The sequence below is a fragment of the Natator depressus genome, chromosome 3 (genome assembly GCF_965152275.1).
Source record: "Natator depressus isolate rNatDep1 chromosome 3, rNatDep2.hap1, whole genome shotgun sequence".
NCBI classification, from domain to species: Eukaryota; Metazoa; Chordata; order Testudines; family Cheloniidae; genus Natator; species Natator depressus.
In genome coordinates, this window is record NC_134236.1 from 210,006,442 (window position 1) to 210,031,083 (window position 24,642).

The 24,642-nt window shown below is 47.2% G+C and overlaps 1 protein-coding gene across 11 annotated transcripts in view; it reads left to right on the top strand.

The window, feature by feature from the left end:
• The window catches only part of SLC8A1 (solute carrier family 8 member A1), a 334,656-nt gene that overhangs the window by 301,025 nt on the left and 8,989 nt on the right, over window positions 1-24,642 (top strand). For all 11 annotated transcript variants that reach the window (XM_074949877.1, XM_074949881.1, XM_074949874.1 and 8 more), the window contains 2 exons: window positions 2,842-2,941; window positions 22,460-22,735. In XM_074949877.1, the coding sequence (XP_074805978.1) occupies window positions 2,842-2,941; window positions 22,460-22,735 (376 nt within the window). The remainder of the gene's footprint in view (window positions 1-2,841; window positions 2,942-22,459; window positions 22,736-24,642) is intronic.

Below are 24,642 nucleotides of genomic sequence, written 5' to 3' on the forward strand. Positions count from 1 at the left end.
GTTGCATCTCCCATCTTTTCATGTACTGCTATATATATCTTCCTACTGTATTTTCCACTCCATGCATCTGATGAAGTAGGTTTTAGCCCACGAAAGCTTATGCCCAAATAAATTTGTCAGTCTATAAGGTGCCACATGTACTCCTCGTTGTTTTTGCTGATACAGACTAACACGGTTACTACTCCTGAAGCTAATACGTAAGTGCTTTGCTGAATTGTGGCAGACTACTTAATTGGCACCATAAAGAGGTGTGTTGGGATGGGGATGATTGGAACAGAAGGAGTTGGGAGCCCAGTTTTCATGTGGTAGAGATGTAATCAGAGACAATGCTCTTCAGAAAAGTTCATCAGGGGCAGGATGTGTTCATGTTCTGCTGAATTTACAGCCTTTATGCTTCAAAATCAAATCCACTAATGGCCTTTATGTCCTCAGTGGGAGAGGCCCCATAAGAGCATCTCAAGGCATCATCAGGAGCTTCTGGAGCAGCGAGAGTTTCTGCCCCCAGCTCCCAAAGGGAGCACAAGTAGCTGAATAAGGCACAGCTGGTGGTATATACTGTCCCCTCTCAACAGCCAGCTGTGATGTCACGGCAACAGCAAGACCGTGGACTTGGCAACAGCAATGGTGTGGGTTTATTTCTAGCATTTCACTAGGCTTGGGCAGCAAAACTAGCCTGCTCAGCGTCACCGTCAGGACCAGGTCCTCGGGTGCTATAAATCACTGAAGCCCCATTGAAGTCAAAGGGAGTACTTGTGTGCTTCATTGCTCAGCTGGATTGGAGGGGCTGAGAGCTCCGCACCATACAGGTTTGAGCCTGTGATGCACTAGCACAAGGCTGTTGCATGTTGGTTGCCAGCACCATAAGAATGTATTATCATTGACCTTCCTTGAAAATTATTGTCATACAAGCTGAATTTGGGGTTTGAATAACTGCCTGGTGTCTCTTTCACAGACTTATACAGACAGCTCCCAGATCCGCATCATTCGTGTTTACCACAAGTGCTGTACTTGCTATGATACATGATAGAACTTTCTGTGCATCAGCTAAGTTAGTCGAATGTTGATTTGTCCAGTTGTTGCTACAGTTGCCTGTAACTTAACTGTTTAGAAAACCCGGGAGTGTTAATTGTGTCAGACAAAGTGTTTGTTTGAGAAGCATCTCAAAAGTTGAAAAGCAGGAAATCCAGTAGCAGGAAAATAGATGGAGATACAGCGCAGGAGCGATTTCCAGAGTACATGTGCTAATGAAAACTGGCATGAAAAAATTACAGCACATCAGCAACGATCAGTTAATCACAAGTGGCAAAGTAGCCTTGATTCTCCCAGTGTTCTGGGAGCAACAGCAAAGGAAATAAGGAATGCAACTCCATAATTTCTCTATTGGTTATAGACTATAGATACTTACTTATTATAGAACAGAACAATATGGCAAGCCAACTCCTTAGCTGGGTTTAAAATGCCCAAACTAAAATAAAATACTGTTTAAGAAAAGAGACTGTGGCCGCAGTCCTGCATACATTCATGCATGTGAATCCTGATGCTGTATACGCTACGCACACGCTTAGCTTTGTGCATGTGAGTGGTCTCATTTATCTGAGTGTGTAAAATTAAGCCTGTGCAGGATCGTGGCCTAAGCCTGACAATTTAATCCCCTTTTTTAAAGGTAATAAAAAATAAACCAGCCACACTGTTTCATGTAAGCAGTAGAGTCTCTCCTACGTGCATTCTAGCGCTCTCGGCTGCCCATTCTGACCGCTTGTGACAGAGCTGACAGCTAGAAGAGTGTGGCGGTAGGCGGAATGTGCAGGCCCCTTTCCCGATGAACTGAAAAGAGGTTACCAGAGGTTAATTAGACACACCTGAGTCAATTAAGCCCCTCCACACACACACCTTTAAAAACCCTGTTCTGGTGTGAGAGTGGGAGGAGAGAGAGAGAGAAGAAAGACAGAAAAGTTTCAGCAGGGAGAAAAAGTGTGGCCTAGGTGAAGAGCTGGTTACCTCCCTACAGGGAAAGCAGTGAGTTTGCATCTGTTCAGGGAAGGACTAGTGACCAGATGTCATCACAGTAAGTCGATGCTCTGCTAGGGGCAAGGAGATGTATTTCTTCTGTGTTTTTGCTTAAGGAAACTATTCAGGCCTAGCCTGAGACCCACTGGTAAATCCTGTAAATAAACCAAAGTCCAGAATGTAAACCCTCTGGAGTGGGAGTGATTTCCTCCAGCCCCTCTTATTGCCCCCCTGCTCCCCAAGGGAGAAATCCTGATGTGGTGGGAGAGGTGCCTTGCCACACCCTGTTACATTAGAACACAGTGAAGAGTGCTTGGATTAACTTCCAGTGAGAATTTTCTGCCAGCCATTTACAGCATTAATGATGATTCTGCATTAGTGACCGAAGTTTCTGATTTAGCAAGCATACAAATGCTGTAAAAAAGCAGGAGTGGATACCCAAAAATATACTTCATTCACTTTGAATTATTTACAGTGCTTCCAAATATACAGATCAAAATTCCTTGATCTGTTTTGTAACAAAAGAAGCATTAGCAAGACAGGAGTCCTCTCTACAGCATCTGCCATTAAACTTCTGCTGAAGAGTGTGGAGAGACCACTGATTTTTAGTTCTGATTAGAAGGTATGCAGATTAGCAAACAGACCATTTTAATGCAATATGGGATTTTGTGTGCATACGTATTGTCACTTCTGCTGCTCATGCTCTTGTTCTGAGTGGAATATCGTATCCATAACTGTACAACGTAAATCCACAAGGCTTTTGATTTCTGCCCATGATCTTAGGTTCTGAGCCAGCATTGCACGTAATTCATTTATACTTGTCTCCATCTGCAGAATACTGTGGACAAGCTCATTAAGAAGACAAACCTAGCCCTTGTGGTTGGAACTAACAGTTGGAGAGAACAGTTTATTGAAGCTATCACAGTCAGCGCTGGTAAGTTCCTGTTTCTACATGGAATGAATTATGATAAGCCACTTTCTTGTCTCAGTTGTACTGTGTCTGTGGCAGCAGATTACTGCTGAAGCAAAACAGATAACAAAGTTATTCACAGTATCTGTGTACATATGTCAGGACACTTGTGACACAGACAGCCCTCTGAGCCACAATTCTTACCTGCCCCCTCTTGTGCCACAGCAGGGATAGAGGTGGTAATTTGCTGTTGGCCCATAACTGCAGTAAATTATTGGCCCCCTCCAATCCAACACTGACTCCGCTGTTCAGGCCACAAGTCAACGCTAGAGTCAAGGCTCCATTCAGTTCCATCCCCCTGTGTGTTCGTCTCCCCCCGCCTGACCCCAGCCTGCTCTGGTGGGTGCACAGTGGCCTCTTACTGCTCCATGTGCAGACCCGGGTCTGGGTAGTGCACACACAGGTGTAAGTGGTGGGGGATACCTACGTCCCTTTACTCTCTTGCCTGGGGACAGAGACCAAGTCACAGTCTCGCCCTATGAATGGGTTTGTGGGTCTGTTTCTGATCAGCTGTGGCTGACAGGATGGGGCAGCTTGGTCCTGCTGTGGGCTGCTATAGCTGCTCCTCTTCCCCCCCATGTTCTCATGCACTGTGCTGGAGTCTCCTGTGTGCATCATGACAATTGCTATAGGCCACGTTCCTGCAATTCCAGACATGACAAGCTAAAAGAATAGCTCCACAATCAGCTGACCGTGGAAATAAGAGGGTGATAAATCATAACACAGTGCGTTATCTTCCGTCGCTTTCCAATGTCCCTTCCAAGAGTAGCCAAGCACAAAGACAAAATGAGTGTCAGAAACTTTCCCAGGCAGGCATTCAGAGTAAATAATGATCTCCTTCCTTGTTAGCAGTCTGCCTGGTGCATTGGACTTTGCACCTTCATGGACTGCTCTGAGAGGAACAGCTTCATTAATTTTAACTAGACTCCATTTGGAGACATTACATAACGGGTTGATTAAACAAAAAGGCATGTTTCATTTGTGAGGAGCAGATCTCACCTCTGTCTGCTCAGTGCTTAGAAATCATTTGGTATTGCTGGTGTGTGCACATCACATGTCCCTTCTTCAGGTCTACATAGCATAGTTTCCTTCCTCCACAAAACGGCAAAGCAGTGAGACATTTGAAGGAAGACATTGCGCTAGCTTCCTCCTCCTTAAATTAGGTCTGCACTACATGCTGCTGAGTTGACGGGCTGCCAATAAGGCTACTGACAATCAGATGTTCTGTTTACTCCCTTGTGGATTTTGTCAATTAAAGATTAGAACATGAAAGGCATATATCTCAGTGCTTTCATTCACTGTACCTAAGTTGAAGATACCATGCAACCGACTTTATTCACTACACCTGAGAGGATTTTCCTTTGCAGTCTGCAGCTGATCTTTCTTTTCACACAGCTTTGGTTTTGTGGATAGCTTAGCTGTGACCCAAGATATAGCTCTTCCCCATCCATCTAGCAAGCCTGATGTTGATTGCCTTCCCTATGTCCCTGGAAGTTATGTGGTTAAATCTGACAAAGGATATGAATAATTTCCTTTAAGAATTCCTTATTTCACCTTGTACTGAAATACCACGACAGTTCTAACAGTTTGCACTGAAAGGTCTCTTACTTGATAAAATGGAAGATAGAAAAAGGAACCCCGGAGAGGAAGGATGGTCCAAGGGTTGGGTACTTGCTGGAGACATGCAAGAATGGAGTTCAGTTCCCCACTGTGCCAGGGACCTCTTCTGCAATCTTGAACAAGTCACTTAGGAGGCAGAGAGGTGTCCAGTTCCCCACTGAAAATCAATGGGAGTTGGGTGCCTCAATTCCCCCTCCAATAAAATGGGGATAAGAGCGCTCCCTACTTCCCAGGGGTGTAGAAAAAATCAATACATGCAGAATTGTGAGGTGCTCAGATACTACAGTAATGAGGCTATGGATAACTCAGTACCTTAGAAAATAATTTTGACTTAGTCATCCTTATCCAAAACCTAATTATTGTCATTGGTCTCGAACATCTCCTGCCACAAGAATGGCAGCCGCCCAATGGTGCGCTGGGTGTGTAATGTGCTGCAATACCGGATAGCTGGCTATGGAATCGGTGACATTTTGGAACAGCCTGTTCCTTATCACATAGGGGACCAAAGGGAGTATCCGCTCCCTAGCCCAGTGAGCATCCATTGAACAGGATTGGGAGTGTCCCTGCCAGGACCGGCTCTAGGCACCAGCAAAGCAGGCCCGTTTTGGGGGGCGGCACGGTTCCGGGGGCGGCGTCTGGCCACCCCCCTTTTTTTTTTTTTGCTTGGGCACTTGCGCTCTCGGAGCTTGGGGCAGCAAATTTTTTTCTTGGGGCGGCAAAAAATCTGGTCACCGCCCACGCTCCTGATAGATTTAATGGCAGTGCTGAGAGTGGGAGAGAGGTGGTAAAAGAGAGAGAACAAAACACAGTCAAGGTGGAGAGCTAAGTCTATCTTGGGTGCCTCTGTGGCCTATGATGAGGTTACATACCCCACAGTAGAAAGGGCTGGGTAAAAAGCTACTCTGGGCCCTGGTACCCCCCCCCCCACCAGCAATGCATGCACTGGCTGGAGGAGGTGCTTAAAAAGGGGAGCAGAGTAGCTCAGTGGGAGGCCGATGTGGAAGTGAGCTGACCTGCATGCTAAGCTCCTGGGAAGGGTACCCTGGGAGCTCTTGCAGCCTGAGACCTGCCCAGCCTCCAGAGATGGGACCTGGGACTCTCTGAAGGTCAGAGACTTTATTTGGGTGTTTAGTTCTTTACTTTACCCTGTGGGAAGAGAGGGGACTGGTAGGGAGTGATGCAGGGAGGCAACCGCCTAGTACCCCAGGGTGCAGGATTTAGCTGCCTTCTGTTGGGCCCTGGATTGGAGCCCAGTGGAGGGGGACCCTGGGCTCTCTTACCCACCCCTAAAGAGGGACAACCACAGAACTCTGCCCCTTGTTGGGGAAGATACAATGCTCTGGAGCACGAGACCCAGACCCCAAGGGAAGCCCTGACTCCCTCACTTAATCCTAAGGACTTGCCCATTACTGGCCTCTTTAGACATACCCTGGAAGGGGTGGGCTTGAACATGTGACCTGGCCAGAGGGCTGAGTCACTGGAAGGCCAGACCACTGCAGGGCAGAATGACAGTAAGACGGGGAATGCCTGGGCAGAAGGCAACCTGCCACAGCCCTGCCCAACCACTGTCGGCAGCGCAGGTTGTTAGCATTCCCTTTCACAGGTCCCCATCATCACAGAGTCCGAGAACCTCATGTCTCTAATGTATCTACCCTCCCCCCACCCCTGTGCTGTTATCCCCATTGTACAGATGGGAAACTGAGGCACAGAGAGACTAAGTGATTTGCCCAAGTTCACACAGGAAGTCTGTGGCACAGCAGGGAAGTGAGCCCAGGTCTCCCAAGTCCCATGCTGGCACCTAACTGCAGGGCCACTGTTGTCACTGTGCAGAATAGTGATGAGTCAGAAGTTCAGTGTGGGGCCATGCAGTGCTGAGAGCTGACTGCCGGGGCATCATGCTCCCAAACAAACCACAGAAAGCGCTGAGCACTGACTCCGTGGAAGGATCAAGCCTCTCGCATTCGGTCTCAGAAAATGCTGTAAAGAAAACCCTGGCTAGGTGGATTCCTGGGACTCAGCAGAGGCAGGCCAGGGACTGAATGAGAGGCGAGCTCTTGATGTGCCTGCTGCGGATAACTGTGATACCAGGGCAAGCCGCGTGCAGCTGGGAGGCCTCAGCTGAGAAGCTGGGACTGGCAGCCTGCTGCGCTGGTGAGCTGTTGTGCGTTGCTGGTGGAGCTGGGCCATCTGGGAGAACCAGGGGAGCGGCACAAACCCCCAGCCTGCTTTGCCAGCGTCGCTTCACCCAGAGGAGAGAACTTGGAAGAAATTGTAGTGCTACCTATGTACTGAGTCTGCTGTGGGCAGCTGTCTCGTCCAGGGGTGTGTGCCTGGGTGGAAGATGAGAGCCTTGTTTTAAAGTGTCCTTGTCATTTGAGCAACAGTACCCAGCTCAAGTATCGGAGGGGTAGCCGTGTTAGTCTGGATCTGTAAAAGCAGCAAAGAGTCCTGTGGCACCTTATAGACTAACAGAGCATAAGCTTTCGTGGGTGAATACCCACTTTGTCGGATGCATGTAGTGGAAATATCCAGAGGCAGGTATAAATATGCAAGCAAGAATCAGGCTAGGGATAATGAGGTTAGTTGAATCAGGGAGGATGAGGCCCTCTTCTTGCAGTTAAGGTGTCAGCTCCTAATTGGATTCCAGGCCCAAGTGAGATCCCCTGTTATTTGTCTCCACTGTTTCTTCCCAAACACTACCTTGTATTGTTATTATAATATAAATAAAGCCCTGAGTGACAGCAGGAATGCAGAGGAGATGTGGTGCCTTCTAGTTAGTCTCTGTAAGAAGAAAGCTCCTTCAATCCGAAAAGTCAAATGTGACAAGCCTAGGTGAGCTCCTGTACCCACAGCACATTGTAAGATGAGCTATTGCCAGCAGGAGAGTGAGTTTGTGTGTGTGGTTTTTGGAGGGGGGTGTGGGGGGGGGCGGGGGGGGTGGTGAGAAAACCTGGATTAGTGCTGGAAATGACCCACCTTGATTATCATGCGCATTATAAAGAGAGGTTTCAAAGAGGGATGGGCTATTACCAGCAGGAGAATGAGTTTGTATGTGTGTCTGTGGGGGGGGGGGGGGGAAAGGGTGAGAAAACCTGGATTTGTGCTGGAAATGGCCTTCCTTGATGATCACTTTAGATAAGCTGTTACGAGCAGAACAGTGGGGTGGGAGGAAGTTTTGTTTCATGGTCTCTGTGTGTATATAATGTCTTCTGCAGTTTCCACGATATGCTATGCATCCGATGAAGTGAGCTGTAGCTCACGAAAGCTCATGCTCAAATAAACTGGTTAGTCTCTAAGGTGCCACAAGTACTCCTTTTCTTTTTTCTTTTTACGAATACAGACTAACACGGCTGTTACTCTGAAACCACAGCACACTCAGCCATGCAAAGCTTGATTCACAACACAGCGTATTCCGCCAAGCAGCCACGACAGCGTGGGGACGTTGCTAAGAGAAATCAGAACTGACAGTATGGCCTGAGGCAGCATGGCCCTGTGGCCTAGAACACGAGCCTGGCGTGCAAGTCCTGCCTCTCGCCTGCTTTGGGAAGGTTCTGTCACCCTGGTTTCCTTTCTTACCCTTTGTCTATTAAGTCTCTGACCCAAAGAGCTTGCAACCTCTTTCTTACTCTGTGCCTACATAATAGACCCCCAACCAAGCTTGGGGAACTTCTGTACTGCAAAATATTGTTGTTAATAAAACATGTGACTGCTGGGATCAATGAGAGGGGGAATTCCTCTTAAATCAGAGAGTGAGTTATGACAGGATATTGTCATTATTATAGCTATAGTGCCTAGGAGCCCAGGACCGCACTGTGCTAGGCACTCTATAAACACAGCACATAAAGGCCATCCCTGCCAGGGATATAGCCAGTTCAAAATAAGGCACCTACCCAGTTCTTGTCTGCCACATAATCCACATTCATTTATTAACAGCCCTGGCATTTCATACTGCCCGCTCTGCGGTACATGTCTCCCCTGGCTTCATTCTGTAATGGAAATGTGCTGCTGGTTGCACACTGCTGAGTTAATACACTGTGTGTGAAATAGGAAGCTGAAGTTTATAAAGGACTACAATGTCAGTGTACACTAAGCTGTGTCAGAGTTGTATACATTTTCTCATTGTGTGATGTATTGGTAGAGAAGGAGAATATGGCTAGGAATAGAGTAGAAAGGATTGATCTGTTTGGTGTTCTAGATATTGTGACAGGGCAAGGCCAGATGGCTATAGAAAAGTAGTGGGAGATAGATATATTAGCTCCAGGCTAAACAAATCCCTGGTACCAGGATAAGTTAAATGGCAGCTGCTCCAGGTCAATTAAGACACCTGGGGCCAATTAAGAACTTTCCAGAAGGCAGGGAGAATGCTAGGTTGATTGGGACACCTGAAGCCAGTCAGGGGCTGGCTGAAACTAGTTAAAAGCCTCCCAGTTAGTCAGGTGGGTGTGCATGTCAGGAGCTGTGGGAGGAAGTTGTGCTGTTGGAGAGACTGAGCAGTACACACCATATCAGGCACAAGGAAGGAGGTCCTGAGGTAAGGGTGAAGTGGAGCTTGAGGAAGTGGGGGCTGCTGTGGGGAAGTAGCCCAGGGAATTGTACATGTCATGTTTCTAAAAGGTCAGCTACCATAGCTGATACTATTATGGTCCCTGGGCTAGAGACCGGAGTAGAGGGTGGGCCCGGGCTCCCCCCTTTGCTGCCCCCCCCCGATTAATTATGGAGACTGGGAGGCAACAGAGACTGTGCAAGGGAGGATAGCTTCTCCTCACCTCCCTTGCTGGCTTATGATGAAAATGGCTCAGTAGACTGTGACCCTTGTCTCTAGAGAGAAAAGGGTTATGTGGACAGACACAGTGAGCCTCTGAGGCTAGCAAAATCCCGCAGGAAATGTGGGACCCACGGAGACAAGGACAGAGCTTTGTCACAGTATAAAGTTTCTGTAGACCTGATAAGTTTCTGTGTTTAATTTTATCGTGTAGCAGTTAACAGCTAGATTTTTTTTTTTTTTGGTAGTGAATACTGCTGTAGTTTGGAAATGTTACAGCATACTGGAAATGAATTCCTGGAATAGGATGTAGAATTCTATAATCTCTCTAATTCTGATATTTGGGCATTTCATTGGTGATCCATGCTGGCTGCTCTGCTAGAGCTAGAAGGAAGTTCAGAGTAGGTCACGGCTCTTTTTGTCTTGTAACTACCACTAAAGATTTTGAGTTTATAGACTGGGATTTTCAAAAGAATCTACATAACTCAGGAGCAAAAGTTATACAGTCATAGAAACATAGGGCTGGAAGTGACTCCGATAGGTCATCTAGTCCTGTCCCCTGCACTGAGGCAGGACTAAGTATTCTAGACCATCCCTGACACTTGTCTGTCTAACCTGCTCTTAAAAACCTCCAATGATGGAGATTCCACAACCCTCCTAGGTAATTTGTTCCAGTGGTTAACCACCCTGACAGGAATGTTTTTTTTCCTAATATCTCACCTTGCTGCAATTTAAGACCATTACTTCTTGCTCTGTCCTCAGTGGATAAGGAGAACAATTTATCACCCTCCTCTTTATAACAAACTTTTACGTACTTGAAGACTACTCCCATGTCCCCCCCTCATTCGTCTCTTCTCCAGACTAAACAAACCCAATTTTTCCTTGTAGGTCATTCTAGATTTTTTTTCATCATTTTTGTTTGTCTCCTCTGAACTTTCTGCAGTTTATCCCCATCTTTCCCAAAGTGTGGTGCCCTAGCTGAGGCCTTATCAGTGCTGAGTAGAGCGGAAGAATTACTTCTCATGTCTTGTTTACAACACACCTGCTAACACATCCCAGAGTGATGGTCTTTTTTTTTTTTTTTGTCAACAGTATTACATTGTTGACTCATATTTAATTTGTAATCCACTATAACCCCCAGATCTTTTTCTTCAATACTCCTTCCTGGGCAGTCTTGTCCCATTTTGTGTTGGTGCAATTGATTGTTCCTTCCAAAGTGGAGTACTTTGCATTTTTCCTTATTGAATTTCATCCTATTTATTTCAGACCATTTCTTCAGTTTGTCCAGATCATCTTGAATTCTAACCCTGTCCTTCAGAGCTCCTGCAGCCCCTCCCATTTTGTAGGTGCTCTTGAAAATCCCACTCATAGTGTTCCCCTGTTTCAGAGTGATAATTACATGTCATAACAAGTGAAGCCCACAACTGATATTTAACTTGCCCTTAATCTGAGCATTTAATATGCATGATTTAAAGTCTGCTAAAGTTTAAAAGAATACATTTGAAAACATATATCTGTACAGATTGCCTTCTCTGCAAAAAAAACAAAAAAAAAACAAAACAAAAAACCAATGCTACTTACTGCGGAGTTCAAAATCTAATGTCCTTGAGTTGTCTTAAGTAATTTCCCTCCATTCTGAGCAAAGCTGTCTATCTTACATTTTATTATAAAGTCTAACAGAAAAACAAATAGTGAACAGATATTTTTCCCTGTCCTTCAGATAAGTAGGCACTTCAAACATATTTATTAACAGCTCTGATTGTAATGAATGTTATGGTCACATTGTCTTATAAATGCTGGCTCAATATCAATAACTACATAACACTGAAGTGACAGATTAATATCTCTAGCCCCTCTTATGGGGTATTCCCTTTTTTTAGTCATTACATAACTGAGGTATCCTGATTATAGTTATAGGGAGAAAGTTCCTCTACGTCTTAAATGGAGAACTTGATAGCTGTTCGCTTTCATGTGTGATTCATTTAGAAGAGAAAGTTTTATTGTCTTTCATTGTATCTGGAGACAAAACTTTCAGGTCATGACTTCACTTTTAAAACTCCATCCTCACAAAAGCTCTTCGTTTTTTATTATGTGTATTACAGTAGCTCTGAGAGGCCCAAACCAAGATCAGAGCCCAATTGTGTTGCACAAACACAGTAAAAGTCAGCTCCTGCCCAAGAGTTTACAGGCAAAATAACCTAATCCAAAATAAATTATTTATCACATCCCATATTATAGCAAAGGCAACCACAGGTGTGCAGTTATCATTGTAGTAATAGACATAATTTAGGATGTGTCTGTATGTAGAAAGAGAGAGACCAAATTTCTATTATATATTTGAATATACACCCATCATTCACTCAGAAAAGTTGATTGATAGAGATGATTTAATACTTTTTTAATAATCAGAAATGAGGCATTTGGGATCAGATTATAGGCTACCTAGATCTGAATGTATCAGGGGATAGCCGTGTTAGTTTGTGTCCACAAAAACAAGAAGTCCGGTGGCACCTTAAAGACTAACAGATTTATTTGAGCATAAGCTTTCGTGGGTAAAAACCCCACTTCTTCAGATGCATGGAGTGAAAATTACAGATGCAGACATAAATATACTGACCATAAATATGCACCCCTTCTCCCACCACCCCATTCCATCACATTTAGCTGCTGCAGCACTTTGAAAGGAGGTTTTTCCCCACTTTGGGGGTGGGGCGTGTGTGCATCCTCCTTTACCTTCCCTACACAGTACCTTGGGAGCATGGCTGTTTGTTAGTGTGCGCCCCTCCAGCCATCTTATGTGTAGGCACTCCCATTGGCTGCGCCCCAGGGCCTCTGTGCTGCTCTCTCCTCCTAATGCTGCCAGGAGGCAGGCCTAGGGGCTCTTCTGTGTCACCTAACAGGGGGATGGGGGCTTATTCCTGTTAGCATACATGGGGAGGGGGAGAGATTTAGTTGTCTGTCCCCATGCAGTCTCCCTACACACAGATGGGTGAGAGTCCCCCTTAAAATCTTGCACTGGCTTCTACAAATGCGGTGGGGAGCAGACATTGAGCATTTTTAACAGTGTTGCCAGGTCTTGTGATTTTTTTTTTTTTTTTAATCATGATTCTGGCCATATTTGATGTGTTTCTTAAAGCCCAGCCCCTGGAGTCCTGTGATCACAGGGAGAATCTCAGCCTTCATTTAAAAAAAAAAAAGTAATATTCTAGCTCTCTTGATTGCAGAGACAAACTTGAACCTGTGACCTGAGCACGCCATGAAGGCTCAAAACCCAGAAGGAAAATAATAACCCCAACAGCATTATTATTTATTTAATTAATTATATTAAATCTCATGATTTTGGGCGGGATTGATTCATGGTGGTTTTTTCTTTTCTTTACACTTGGGGTTGGCAGTACTGCAGCTGTACTCCAGATGTACAGCTAGGAGGGACATCACACTTGGACATAACGTGTTTAGAATATATAGGCTAGCTCTCTGTAGCAGTGTGCTTATTAGATTCAGGAAAGTTAATACATGATTCATGGAGTTTTAAGGCCAAAAGAGACAATTGTGATCGTCTGGTCTGGCTTTCTGTATAACAAAAGCCACAGACAGGTTCCCCCAGCCAGTCATTCCTGCATACCTTGCAGTTGAGCTACAACATGGGTGACTAAAGAGCAAAATGTTACATTTTTATTATTTTTAGGGTTGGAAACTTTCTCTTGTAGCAAAGATGCCTCGCAGTTGTTTGGCCTAACATCTCAGAGTGGGTGCATATGGCTCTCTAAGCAACCTAGCAACCTCTATCCTAGCTCTTCTACAGAGGTTCATTATTAACCCTCAGAAAAATGATAGACAGATCCAGACCAATATTGTGACAGCCACACTCAGATTCATTTTTAAAAATCTGTTTCATCATCTCCCTAAAGATTTTAACTCTGCGACAGCTCCACTGCCTCACAGCTCTGTAGATATTTTAAAATGCCTGTTGCAAAATTATAATGCTAGCAGAGATGTGTCTAGCCAGCCCAGTCTTTGTGGGATCAGCTAAGAACTGCACAGGATTCAGACTTAAATAAATTCCCCACCTACACCCCAGTACATAGCAGAGTTTGTTTGGAGTTTCCTTTGTTGTCTACCAAGGTAATAAAATCAAGCTTCCTATTATTTATTTCTACCATATTAAACATTGTGCTTTAAGGTGCATGTTGAATAAAGCGTGGCTCTGTCCCACCTGAAACATGGGGATGCTGTTTGCCACAGTTTGGTCCTGCATATTTGTGACTTTCCTGTGCGTTGCTTTCCCTCTCCTTGTCTTCTGTCCACCACTCAAAGTTGCCGATTGATGCTGCTGTGGTGTTTCAGTGCAAAATTTTGTATGTGCAAAATTGCAAGATCTTGAAGTGTCGAGTGAGACACAGATTCCATAGCTTGATTTGTGAAAAACATTTAGACCCACAAAGTTTGGAGGGCTTAGAAGCCAGGTGGAATGAATCCAGGAAAAATATCCTACAGAATGTAGCTGGAAAACTTTCACCAGTTTCAACTGTCTCTTCTGTTCTAAAGCTTCATCTCCTTTATACCTCACTGGGTGTTAATTAGAGCTGGACACGATTTTTCAGACTAATATTTGATTTGCCAAAAAAATGCAGTTTGGGGTCAGCCAAAACTCTTCACAACTTCATGTATAGTTCATGGGCTAGTTTCAACCAAGCCAGGCCATTTTGATAACGTCTAAGTGAAACACTTCATTTCAATCCAAAAAACTTTGTTTTGCTTTTCATGCATTTTGACCAAAAATTCCAGGGGAGGAGATTCACAATATAACCAGAGGAGGCGCGGGTGCCTTCCTTTACAAGTAGGCTTAGCAGAATTGTACTTTTACTTTTTTGTTTAGAAAACTAATATCAATTTTCATTTTTTATTTTTTTTTTTAAATTTTTAACCATTTTTATTTTTACAGTTCCAGAAAATTAGGGGGCAGGGTTGGGGTTTGGGCACCTGCCTGGCCAAGGTGCAGGGGAGCTTGTGGTCCTGGCCCTGCGTAGCAGAGACCACTGGCCAGGACTGCAAGGAGGAGGAGGAGCCCATGGATGTGGGATGCTGTGAACATTTTCTGCCTGGGAACAGAGCCATTCAGCAGTGAGGTAGCTTCCTCTGCAGTTAGGGGCTCGTCCTTGTCCTCACATTCCTGGCCGGGGTCTCAGCGTTCCTTGCACCTGCAGGGATTGGATGTCACTAGCAACTACCATTTATGTTGTTCATGGGGGTGAACATTCCACTCCCCGCTCCTCCCCGAGTGACCTAAGTTGCACCGGCCTAAGCACTAGTGGGCACAGCGCTACGTCGATGGGAGAACATTTCCCACCAACATAGCTACTGCCACTCGCTGGGGTGGATTAATTACGTCGATGGGAGAGCGCTCTCTCATCAGCATAGAGCGACTACATGAGAGATCTTACAGTGGCGCAGCTGTATCAGTACAGCTCTAGTGTAGACATGGCCTAAATCTCCTCTAGCAGTTTGTGTATCTTCCCCGGTCACTTGCTTTTTTTCCTCAAGATTCCTGCAAAGCAAAACAAAAATTTTGGGGTTGAAACAAAATGGACTGTTTCATTTTTGGCAACGTCAAAACATTAGTGTAGTTTAGTTTCTACTTGACATTTTTTCAACTTTTCAACTCAACAAAAACTTTTGAAAAATGTAATCTCTATTCCTTTTCTGGAAGGTATGTTGGTTTGTATGGGTGGTGTATTTGTGTTTTCCAGTATTAGCTTTTTCCTCTAAAACCAAATGCTATATTGGGCAGCCAAACTCTCAGTCTGGCATCCTTCCATACCAACACTAGCAATTGGTGCTAGAATGCTGCTTTTGTTATGTGTGGCGACAGAACAAAAACTAAACCAGAAGTGCTCCTAGTAATTTTTTTGTTATGTTGTGCCACCATTTGAATGCAGTTTTAGTTGGTGCTCACAAATAAATACATAATACACAGCAACATCGTTTTACACTCCTTGCAGGGGTCTTTATACATTTTTCCTTTTAAATTAAACACAAAAGAAGTGCCACCATTGCATAAAGAGATATGGAAAGGAAAATAATCACACAGGCAAGCAGTTGGGGCTTAAGAAAATTGCACACCATTATTACAATACTTATAGCCTTCCTAACAACTAAGAGACCCTTCTCCTGGCTCTCTAGATAAAAGGTGCTTGTGCAAACATTAGAGCTAGTGCAAATAGTTCCTTTAAATTAGGTATATTTGACCAGCTAGGACCAGATCATTCACTGACTGAAGTCAACCTGAGTGTCCTCCTTGGCTTATTGCCCCTTTGATTTCTAATGTCCTGGAAGAACTTATTCCTAAAACATCTGCTGCTCTGCCTGCGTTCTTTATTACTGGAGGCAGCATATAGCATTTCAAAATTTGAGTGAAATTAACCTGCAACTCTGTTGCACAGACAGAAACTGCATTGCAGGAAAATGATGAGATGCAGATTCTGTGCTTGGATGCCCATATGCAGCTCCTGTTGCTAGCCACACACACCTAAGGGAAAAGTTGGATCACAGATGGTTAAAAGGACAACTGCAAGTTACCCCTTAAAGCGCAAGCTAGTTGTTAATTACCACTCACTACATCCTTAGGATGCCCTGTTGCACAGTTTGGTTTAGTGCAGTTTAGCTCTCATCAAGGTCAATGCAAATACTCCTATTGATTTCATTAGGAAATGAATACAGTCCATAAAACTTTGGGCTAGTTGTTTGAGTTTCAGTTTAAGGAATTTCTGACCAGCACAAAAGTCGTGATCTTGTGTATTGTACAACTCTTGGTGTAGGAGAGGGGAGATATAAATGCCACCACCTTTTGCCATTGTGATTTAGCCAAGTGACATCATTACATTTGTTTTTCCTTTGCATGCTGAAACATGAGTGTCTCCCTATTTGCAAGAGCTTCTCTGCTCTGTCTTTGTGGAGCAGCTGTGACTAGGTGTTCTGTGTACATAGAGCTACATACACGTAGGCAGTGGTAAACTGGAGCCAGTTTGCGCGAACCGGTTGTTAAATTTTGAAGCAGTTTTAGAACCAGTTGTTAACCCGCTTCCCCGCAGGGGGCGCTGAGGCTTTGATGAGCTCTGGCCAGGAAGTGATGTAATTCCTCCTTCGGCCACCGGGGGCGCTGCGCTGCGGGAGCCATGTGGGCTGCCGCCTGGCCCTGGGCACAAGCCCTGGTGCTGCTGCTGCTCCCCTGGCCCTGGGGCTTCCGCTGCTGCCTGGGGGGTCCCCGGCTGCTCTGCTGGGCCGGGGCTGCGTCCTGCTGCTCGGGCCACTCCGAGCCGCTCTCCCCATGAGCACCCACCCCCCTGCCCGCAGCCACCCCCTGCCTGCATCCAGCCCCGCACCCCCTGCGCCCCATCTCCAGCCAGCCCCCGCCTCCAGCCGCCCCCGCACCCCCTGCCTGCAGCCAGCCCCCGCCTCCAGCTGCCCCCACCGCACCCCCTGCCCTGCCTCCAGCCGCACTCCCTGCGCCCCATCTCCAGCCAGCCCCCGCCTCCAGCCGCCCCCGCCGCAGCCCCTGCCCTGCCTCCAGCCACCTACTGCACTCCCTGCCCTGCCCGCAGCCAGCCCCTGCCTCCAGCCACCCCCTGCACCCCATCTCCAGCCAGCCCCCCGTCTCCAGCTGCCCCCGTTGCACCCCCTGCCCTGCCCGCAGCCAGCCCCTGCCTCCAGCCACGCCCTGCACCTCCAGCCACCCCTGCACCCCCTGCCCGCAGCCAGCCCCTGCTGCACCCACTGCCCTGCAGCCATCCCCTGCCTCCAGCCACCCCCGCACCCCCTGCCCTGCCCTGCCCCCAGCCCCCGTCTCCAGCCACCCCCTGCCCTGCCCTGCCCTGCCACCAGCCCCTGCAGCCATCCCCTGCCCTGCAGCCATCCCCTGCCCTGCAGCCATCCCCGCACCCCCTGCCTTGCCCTGCCGCCAGCCCCTGCCGCCACCCACCCCCTGCCCTCTCCTGCCACCACCCCCTGCCTGCAGCCACCCCCGCACCTCCTGCCCTGCAGCCAGCCCCTGCTGCACCCCCACCTCCAACCAGCCCCTGCTGCACCCTCACCCTGCCTCCAGCCGCCCCCGCACCTCCTGCCTGCAGCCAGCCTCCGTCTCCAGCCACCCTCTGCCTCCAACCAGCCCCTACCGCACCCCCTGCCCTACCCACAGCCAGCCCCCTGCTGCACCCCCTGCCCTGCCTCCAGCCACCCCGCACCCCCTGCCCGCAGCCAGCCCCTTCCTCCAGCCACCCCGCACCCCCTGCTTGCAGCCAGCCACCCCCTGCCTCCAGCCAGCCCCTGCCGCACCCCCTGCCCTGCCTACACCAGCCTCCGTCTCCAGCCACCCCTGCACCCCTTGCCTGCAGCTAGCCCCTGCCGCATGCACCCCCTGCCCTGCCTGCAGCCAGGCCCTGCTGCACGCACCCCCTGTCCTGTCTCCAGCCAGCCCTGCACCCTCTGCCTGCAGTCAGCCCCTGCCGCACCCCTTGTCCCGTACCCAGCCAACCCCTGCTGCACACACCCCCTGCCCTACCCGCAGCCATCCCCTGCCTCCAGCCACCCCCGAACGTCCTGCCCGCAGCCAGCCCTGCACCCCCCTGCCCTGCCTGCAGCCAGTCCCTACCTCCAGCCAACCCCGCACCCTCCTGTCTCCAGCCAACCCCGCACCCCCTGCCCTGCCCGCAGCCAGCCCCGCACCCCCTGCCTCCAGCTAGCCCTGCCCCACGGCCCTGTCTGCAGCTGACCCCACATCCACTGGTGCCCTGCAGTTCTCAGGGCAGTAACCCTGCACACCTGCTTCAATGAGGGGGGCAGGGAGCAACTGGGACCCACACATGTGCACACCCTAGCGTGACCAGGGAGCAAGTGTGAAAAATCAGGACGGGGGGGGGGGGGTAATAGGAGCCTATATAAGAAAAAGACCCCAAAACCAGGACTGTCCCTATAAAATCGGGACATCTGGTCACCCGAGCACACCCCCAGGGAGTGGCGGGGACCCACACATGTGAAACGGAGCTCATTTCTAGTTCAGGCCCATCTTTTTTAAAAAGAACTTTCGGCAGGGTTAACACACACCCGTATTTTCCCGGACAGGTCAGGCTTTTTGGTTCTTAAATCGCTGTCCGGGAGGAATTTTTAAATTTTAAAAATTCTTCCCAGGAAAATACGGATATATGATAGCCCTGTTGGTACAAAAAATACATATTGGGGCACATCCCTTAAATCAGAACTTTTTATAGGGAACTGGTTGTTAAGATTTTGGCAGCTCATCACTGCACATAGGGCCATGGTGTAGGAAACAAAAGGAGAAAAAGAAAGTAATGGCCTTATCTTTTTCATAAATGGCCAGGAATTGTGGGTATCTAATGTGAGGCACCTTAAAGAGAACTGATTTTCAGAAGGTTTGAGCCCCTGCTCTGACAATCCCTTTAAGCTGTCTCTTGTCGGGCACACAAAATCACTAGCTGCTTTTGGAAATCTAGGTCAGTGTTCCAGAGGAAACGGACTTGACACAGATGTGAACCTCCCACCTCTTGGCTAGTGCCCAGAGACCCTAACCAAGATTGAGGCCTTAGTGGGCTAGGTGCTGTACATATCCAGAGTAAAAATAGTCCTGCCCCAAAGAGCTCACAGTTCAGATAGACGAGGGATAAAGGTGCCATTTACAATCCCCATTGTACAGCTGGGGAAATGAGGCACAGAAATCAAGTGACGTACCAAAAGTCACACAGGGTGTCTTTGCCAGAGCTGGGGATCATACACTGATCTCCTGCATCCCTCACCTGCCTTCACCATAAGAGCATCCTTTAGCATCTCTGCTCAACCAGTGAAGCCTGGCTACAGTTAGTCAGCTATGACTCATGGAAGCTGTTTATTGCTTTGGAACTTAAATTCCAATACTGAGGAATGCAAGCCGTGCTGTCAGAGACCCTTGAGTAAGTCAGCATGTTACCAGCCCATCAGACCTGTCGGCATCCTCCGCCTGGAAAGCCATGGAGAGTGGATGTCAAGACAGACTAGAAATCAAAGTCTAGAGCATTGGGAAGAAGGGAAGTACACTGACCCTGAGTCACAACACACCTCCCGGATTGACGCAGTAGGCTAAACATTGTCTCTGATCCCATTAAACTAGTGCTTTGGGCAAATCAAAGAGAAATTAGAAGAGCAGCAGTCTCCTGAAGTCAAGAGGGGGAAATGTGCCAGATTTGGTTCTGCAGATTCTCTTTGTATGTAAAAGAGACAAGGTGGGTGAGGTCATGTGTTTTAAGACCAGCATCTGTTGGAGAGAGAGAGAAGCTGCTCTTCAGGTCTCTTGTACATTGGTGTGTTAGTGCATTGTGCTGTTGGACTAAATCCCACCCTGGAACTGAATTCTCAGCTCAGCAATGTGTCTTTCCTGCCAGGCAGACGTTCAGTACCCCTAAGAATTCAGACCAGTTAGGCAGGAGGCAAATCACCCCTTTACCTGGGGGACATGCTGACAACTCAGCATGACAAACACCCTTAAAACAGACAGAACTGCTGCACCTTTCCACTTCTGCAGCAGGCGCACAGTAACTCAATGGCAGATGGTTAAGAGATTGCAAAGGATACATCCTGTGGAGGATAGGGAAGCTGACCAAAACAATATTAAATCATTATTTGTGTTTCATGAAGACCTAGACAGATGAGATCAGGGCTTCATTATGCTAGGTGCTGAACAACAGCAACAACAAAAAATTGCAAGAGAGACTTTTCCCCAAAGAGTTTTCAGCCTAAACAGAACAGAGAGACAGAGGGAAATGACTTGCCCAAGATCATGCAGCAGGTTGGTGAGAGGTAAAGTACCATCACAGGTTTAGTTTGGAGGGGATAACCTAAACAGAAAGACAAGGAAAGGGAGAAGGGATGTTGCTGGGAAAAGGGCAGTGAAGGGGACAGAGCAGAGGAGGCGTGAAGCTGAGATGAAGAGACTGGGAGGGAGGTGGTGGGTTGGAGCAAACAGCTAATCAGCATAGGACAGAGAAAGTCCAGTCAAAACTGAATGTCCAGGGGAATCCAGATTTGGCTGATTTTGCTCCTGCTCTGACCAGCTGGAGTCTCTGGCTAGTTCCTGTTTCTGCATCTTTTCACCAAAGCCACATGGTCGTCTACTTCACCAGACTGGTGGGGGTCTCCCTACGTGGTTCTAGGCCCAGGGAGTTGCTGCGGGGAAAGGGTTGGCCCTGGCTAGACCTTGTTTTACCCCTCTCCCCAGTGCAGCAGTCTCTGAAGTTCATTGTTGATAAATGCAAAGGAATGCACTTTGCAGGGAGGGGAAGTATAAACTACTCATAAACCTTACAGGGTTCTAAATTAGCAGTATCCGCCCAGGAAAGGGACCTGGACATCATTGCAGACAGCTCAGCAGAGACTCTGAGCAATGCACAGTGCGATCAAACTACCTAACACACTGTTTACATGCATAAAGTATGTGATGGAGAATAATACAGAGAATTGTCTAATAATGCCTTTTTATCAGTCAGTGAGATGAGGGGTCACCTCACCTGGAACACTGTGTGCAGTATTGAGCACCCCACCTCATAAAGGATATTGCAGAACTGGGATGGTTCAGAGAAGAGCAACAAGAATGATCAAGGACCTGGGAAAACTGTCATTCAGAGTGGGTTGAAAAGATTGGGATTGTTACCTCAGAAAACAGATGAGCAAGAGGGGAAATGATAAAAGCATTTAAATATAGAGTGGTCTAGAGAAGGAAGGTTGGGAGCTTCTGTGTTTGTGCAGCACCTAGCACAATGGTCCTGGGTTATGACTGGAGCTCCTAACACAATTTAATAATAATTTTGAACCTAAAGAAGGTTTCTGAGCAGGTTTAGGTTCACTCCTCCCACATCCTTCCTCTTCCAGCCCCATTCAGAACACAGTGATCTTATTACCTTTCATTTCAGGAGCTTTATCTTCCTCAGTCCCTGTAACTACACTCTTGGCCATTTCAGTTCAGTGATACTATTCTCTGGCTTCTAATGTCTCTAATCCTTGAACCAAACCAAGAGCCATCACAGACTCTAAATGTCCAGGTTTTCTTCCCATTAACAGATATTCTTAGTCCTGTTTGGGGTGGCGGGGAAGCTAGTCCCCTCTTGTAATTTATCTGGGGCTTCCAGTGGAGACCAACAACCTGTTTCCCTCCTGGCCTTCAGCTTACACAGTGGATGTTGCAACTACTGCAGTGGTGGAACAGGTGCAGAGAAGAGCTACTAGATGATCAGGGGACTGGAGGGCCTATTGTATGAGACAAGTACTAAAAGGTCTGGGCTTGTTTCGCCTAGCACAGACACGGCCAAGGGGGGATACATTTGTTCTCTATAACTGCATCAAGGGTAAACACCAGGAAGGGTGGAGCTATTTAAGGTTAAGGACAATAGTGGCACAAGAGGAAGTGGGGATAAACTGACCATGAGCAAATTCTGGCTAGAAGTTAGAAGTAGATTTCTAGCCATCAGACGGGTGAGGTTCTGGAACAGCCTCTCAGTAGGAGTTGTGAGGGCAAACACTTAGTTTGTCTGATGAGAGAGCTGGACACATTTATGAGTGGGATTGTATGATGGGGTTGCTTGTGATGATGGGGGCAGGGCTTGGCAGCCCTCAGAGTGTCGCAAGTTTTGTACCCGAAAGATAGCAGTACTACAAAGGCTTAGCAACTTTGGGAAATATAGGCCTCGCTTGCCTGCTGTGCCACAGTCACTCGTGTGACCTTGGACAAGTGTCGTGGGATGGGATTTTCCCAAGTGCCTAGCTCACTTAGGAGCACAGAGCTCATTGGAAGTCAGTGGGATTTACTTTCCTAAATTACTTAGGTGGTTTTGAAAATGTCACCATCATTCTCTCTGGGCCTAACTTCTCCATCCGTAACAAGGGGGTGATAATAACAATAACACATCCCTACTTCGCAGGGGAGTGTTGAGGATAAACTCCATTACTGACTGGGCGAGGCTCAAACAGTGCAGTACAAAGGGCCGTATAAGTACTTAGGCAGGAGCGGGAACACCTAGCTGTGCATCTCTGGGTTTAATCAGACTCTGGTGTTGTTGCTCCAGGCGAGGATGATGACGATGATGAATGTGGGGAAGAGAAGCTGCCCTCCTGCTTTGATTATGTGATGCACTTTCTGACCGTCTTCTGGAAAGTCCTTTTCGCCTTCGTCCCCCCAACAGACTACTGGAACGGCTGGGCCTGCTTCGTCGTCTCCATCCTAATGATTGGTTTGCTGACGGCTTTCATCGGGGACTTGGCATCCCATTTTGGCTGCACCATTGGCCTGAAGGATTCAGTGACTGCAGTCGTGTTTGTTGCGTTGGGAACTTCAGTGCCAGGTAAAAAAGTAATTTAATTTCCTGACATGATCTCTGCCATCTTTCCCCTGTGCTATGTATTTGGGATTCAGAGGGAACAGGCAGAAATCCAGGTCTGGATGAAGAGCTAACTAGTAACACTGACACCACATGGGAGACCCCAATGGTGTGTTTCCCTTTGTGATGGCTGTGGGTTATTTAAAGTATAGCTTTAGCTTTGAATTTTCAGGCTTTCTAATGTTTTGATAACAACTTGTAACTGATATTTACAGTCTTAACTTCAGCAAACCCAAGGTTTCTTCCTCAGAATAGAATTCTAGTTTCATGGAGTGCAAAAGTAACATGTGTCAATCCACACTTTTGCTTTCTCCACGGCCTGCAGAGTGTTGGGTTTTTTTACACCTCATGTAGGTATGACATTAACTGCACTGGATTGGGTTTTTTAAAAACAAAATGTCCTTAATCCATTCCAGAAATAGTTACTGTGTCTGGCAAGCCTTTCTTTGTTTCTTTTAGATCCCAAAAGATGTTTTCTGCGTCACTAATATTGGTATATAAGTGAATGGAAAACCAGTGAAATGAGAGTAATGTACTTTTGGCTATGCTACTCTTACTGCCATTTTAATCTGTTGGTGCTACTGATATTAAAACATACAGCTCCAATTTCTGCTATCTGGTATATTGCTATAAATTACTCTGGATTTGCATGGATCCACAGTGCATATTTCTCTGACACTCCTGATATTTAATTGGCAACCATTAACTGGGACCCATTAACAAAATGCAGAGTGAAACTTGAGGTTTTCATCTGGCATAATAGGAAATTATGTACTGTGTGTTTAAATAGTTAGGACCCTTTTGTGAGTCCTTTTTTCAGTGTCTGTCCCACTGTCGCTAAACATCAGCTGCAGTAGAACAAAAACATGAGGAGGTAAAGGGATGGCCTAGAAAATAATATTGAGAATAGTGTCTCACCCTTATGTCAGTCAATGGTACACCCTCACCTGGAGGCTATGTTTGCTGCAGCTCCACCTTGCCTCAAAGGACAGAGCAGGTACAGAGGAGTGAGGAGAGTGGGCAGCAACCTGGGGAGAGCTCCCTGTGAAGAGAAGCTTTGAGGAGACAGAGAAAAGGGTACACGACAGAAGTGTAAGGAATCAGTAGCTATATAGAGAAGGCTCACCAAGGACTCCCAGAGTTGTTAGCTGCACTGTGCTGTACATCTCTCCCGTATCACAGCCAGATCATCCTCTACACCTCGTTCATCTCACTCTCCGGTCATGTTCCACAGGACAGGGGCTGCTGGCTGGCTGTTGGGGGTAGGAAGAAAGGTGCTTCCCACTACAGCTCTGGGTTCCCTGTTCCCCTGCAGGGAGCAGAGAGAAGCCTGGCAGGGAAGGAGGGAGCTGCCCAGGACCTGACAGGAGCTTTCAGAGAGGACTGGGAAGAGCAGGTGGCATGGAGCCAATAGCACCATGTTCCCTACCTCCTATCAGCTGGCATTGGGTGTTACCAGACCCGCTGGCAAAGGGAGCTTGTGACTGGAATCACCAGCTCTGTATTTCAACAAATGATGCTATGTGCTAATTAGAAATGGGCCAAGGAGTCTTGTGTCTTGTTTTTGCGAAACCTCATTAGTCAGGTTTTATTTTTTCCAAACCAAAACCAGGGCTGGATGGGCTCTGAGGTTCATATTATCCAAACCACCAAAGAGGAAGAATGGGCTGGGTGGGATAAAAGATTCCTCTTGTGTCTCATCTCAGTAACAGGTTTGGATCAGCTTTAGTTCTACAGAACCAGAAATGGGGGAGATGTTGCGCCGCTGTTTATTAATGGGCATAAAGCACCTTGAGACCCTCTTTGAGAAGAGCCTGTTTATGTAGCAAGAATGTTACTACTCAGCTGCCTTTCTTTCCTTTCTAGCCTAG